The 371-nt window shown below is 72.5% G+C and overlaps 1 protein-coding gene across 1 annotated transcript in view; it reads left to right on the plus strand.

The window, feature by feature from the left end:
* PTCH2 (patched 2) overlaps positions 1 to 371 on the plus strand; it is a 9258-nt gene that overhangs the window by 4686 nt on the left and 4201 nt on the right. Inside the window, exons 8-9 of the mRNA XM_025207152.1 lie at positions 6 to 86; positions 169 to 369. Coding sequence (XP_025062937.1) covers positions 6 to 86; positions 169 to 369 — 282 coding nt within the window. The remainder of the gene's footprint in view (positions 1 to 5; positions 87 to 168; positions 370 to 371) is intronic.

A 371-nucleotide genomic window follows, 5' to 3' on the forward strand; every position in this document is an offset into this window, starting at 1 on the left:
GCCTGCCCCTGCCAGCCTGCCGCTGTGACCTGGCCCACTTTGCCCGCCGCAAGTATGCACCGCTGCTGCTGCGGGCGCAAAGCAAGGTACGGGCGGGGGGCCCCCGGTGCCCCGGTTGCAAGGCTCCTGGGTCTGGGGATGTCCATGGCCTGACCGCCCCCCTTGCAGGGCGTGGTGGCGCTGCTGTTCGTGGGGCTGCTGGGCCTGAGCCTGTACGGCGCGACGCAGGTGCGGGACGGGCTGGCGCTGACAGACGTGGTGCCACGGGGCACGGCCGCCCACGCCTTCCTGGCGGCGCAAGCCCGCTACTTCTCCTCCTACCATGCCTTCGTGGTCACCACCGGCGGCTTCCCCTACCCCCACCCCCCAGC

The sequence above is a fragment of the Alligator sinensis genome, unplaced genomic scaffold (assembly GCF_000455745.1).
Source record: "Alligator sinensis unplaced genomic scaffold, ASM45574v1 scaffold781_1, whole genome shotgun sequence".
NCBI lineage: Eukaryota > Metazoa > Chordata > Crocodylia > Alligatoridae > Alligator > Alligator sinensis.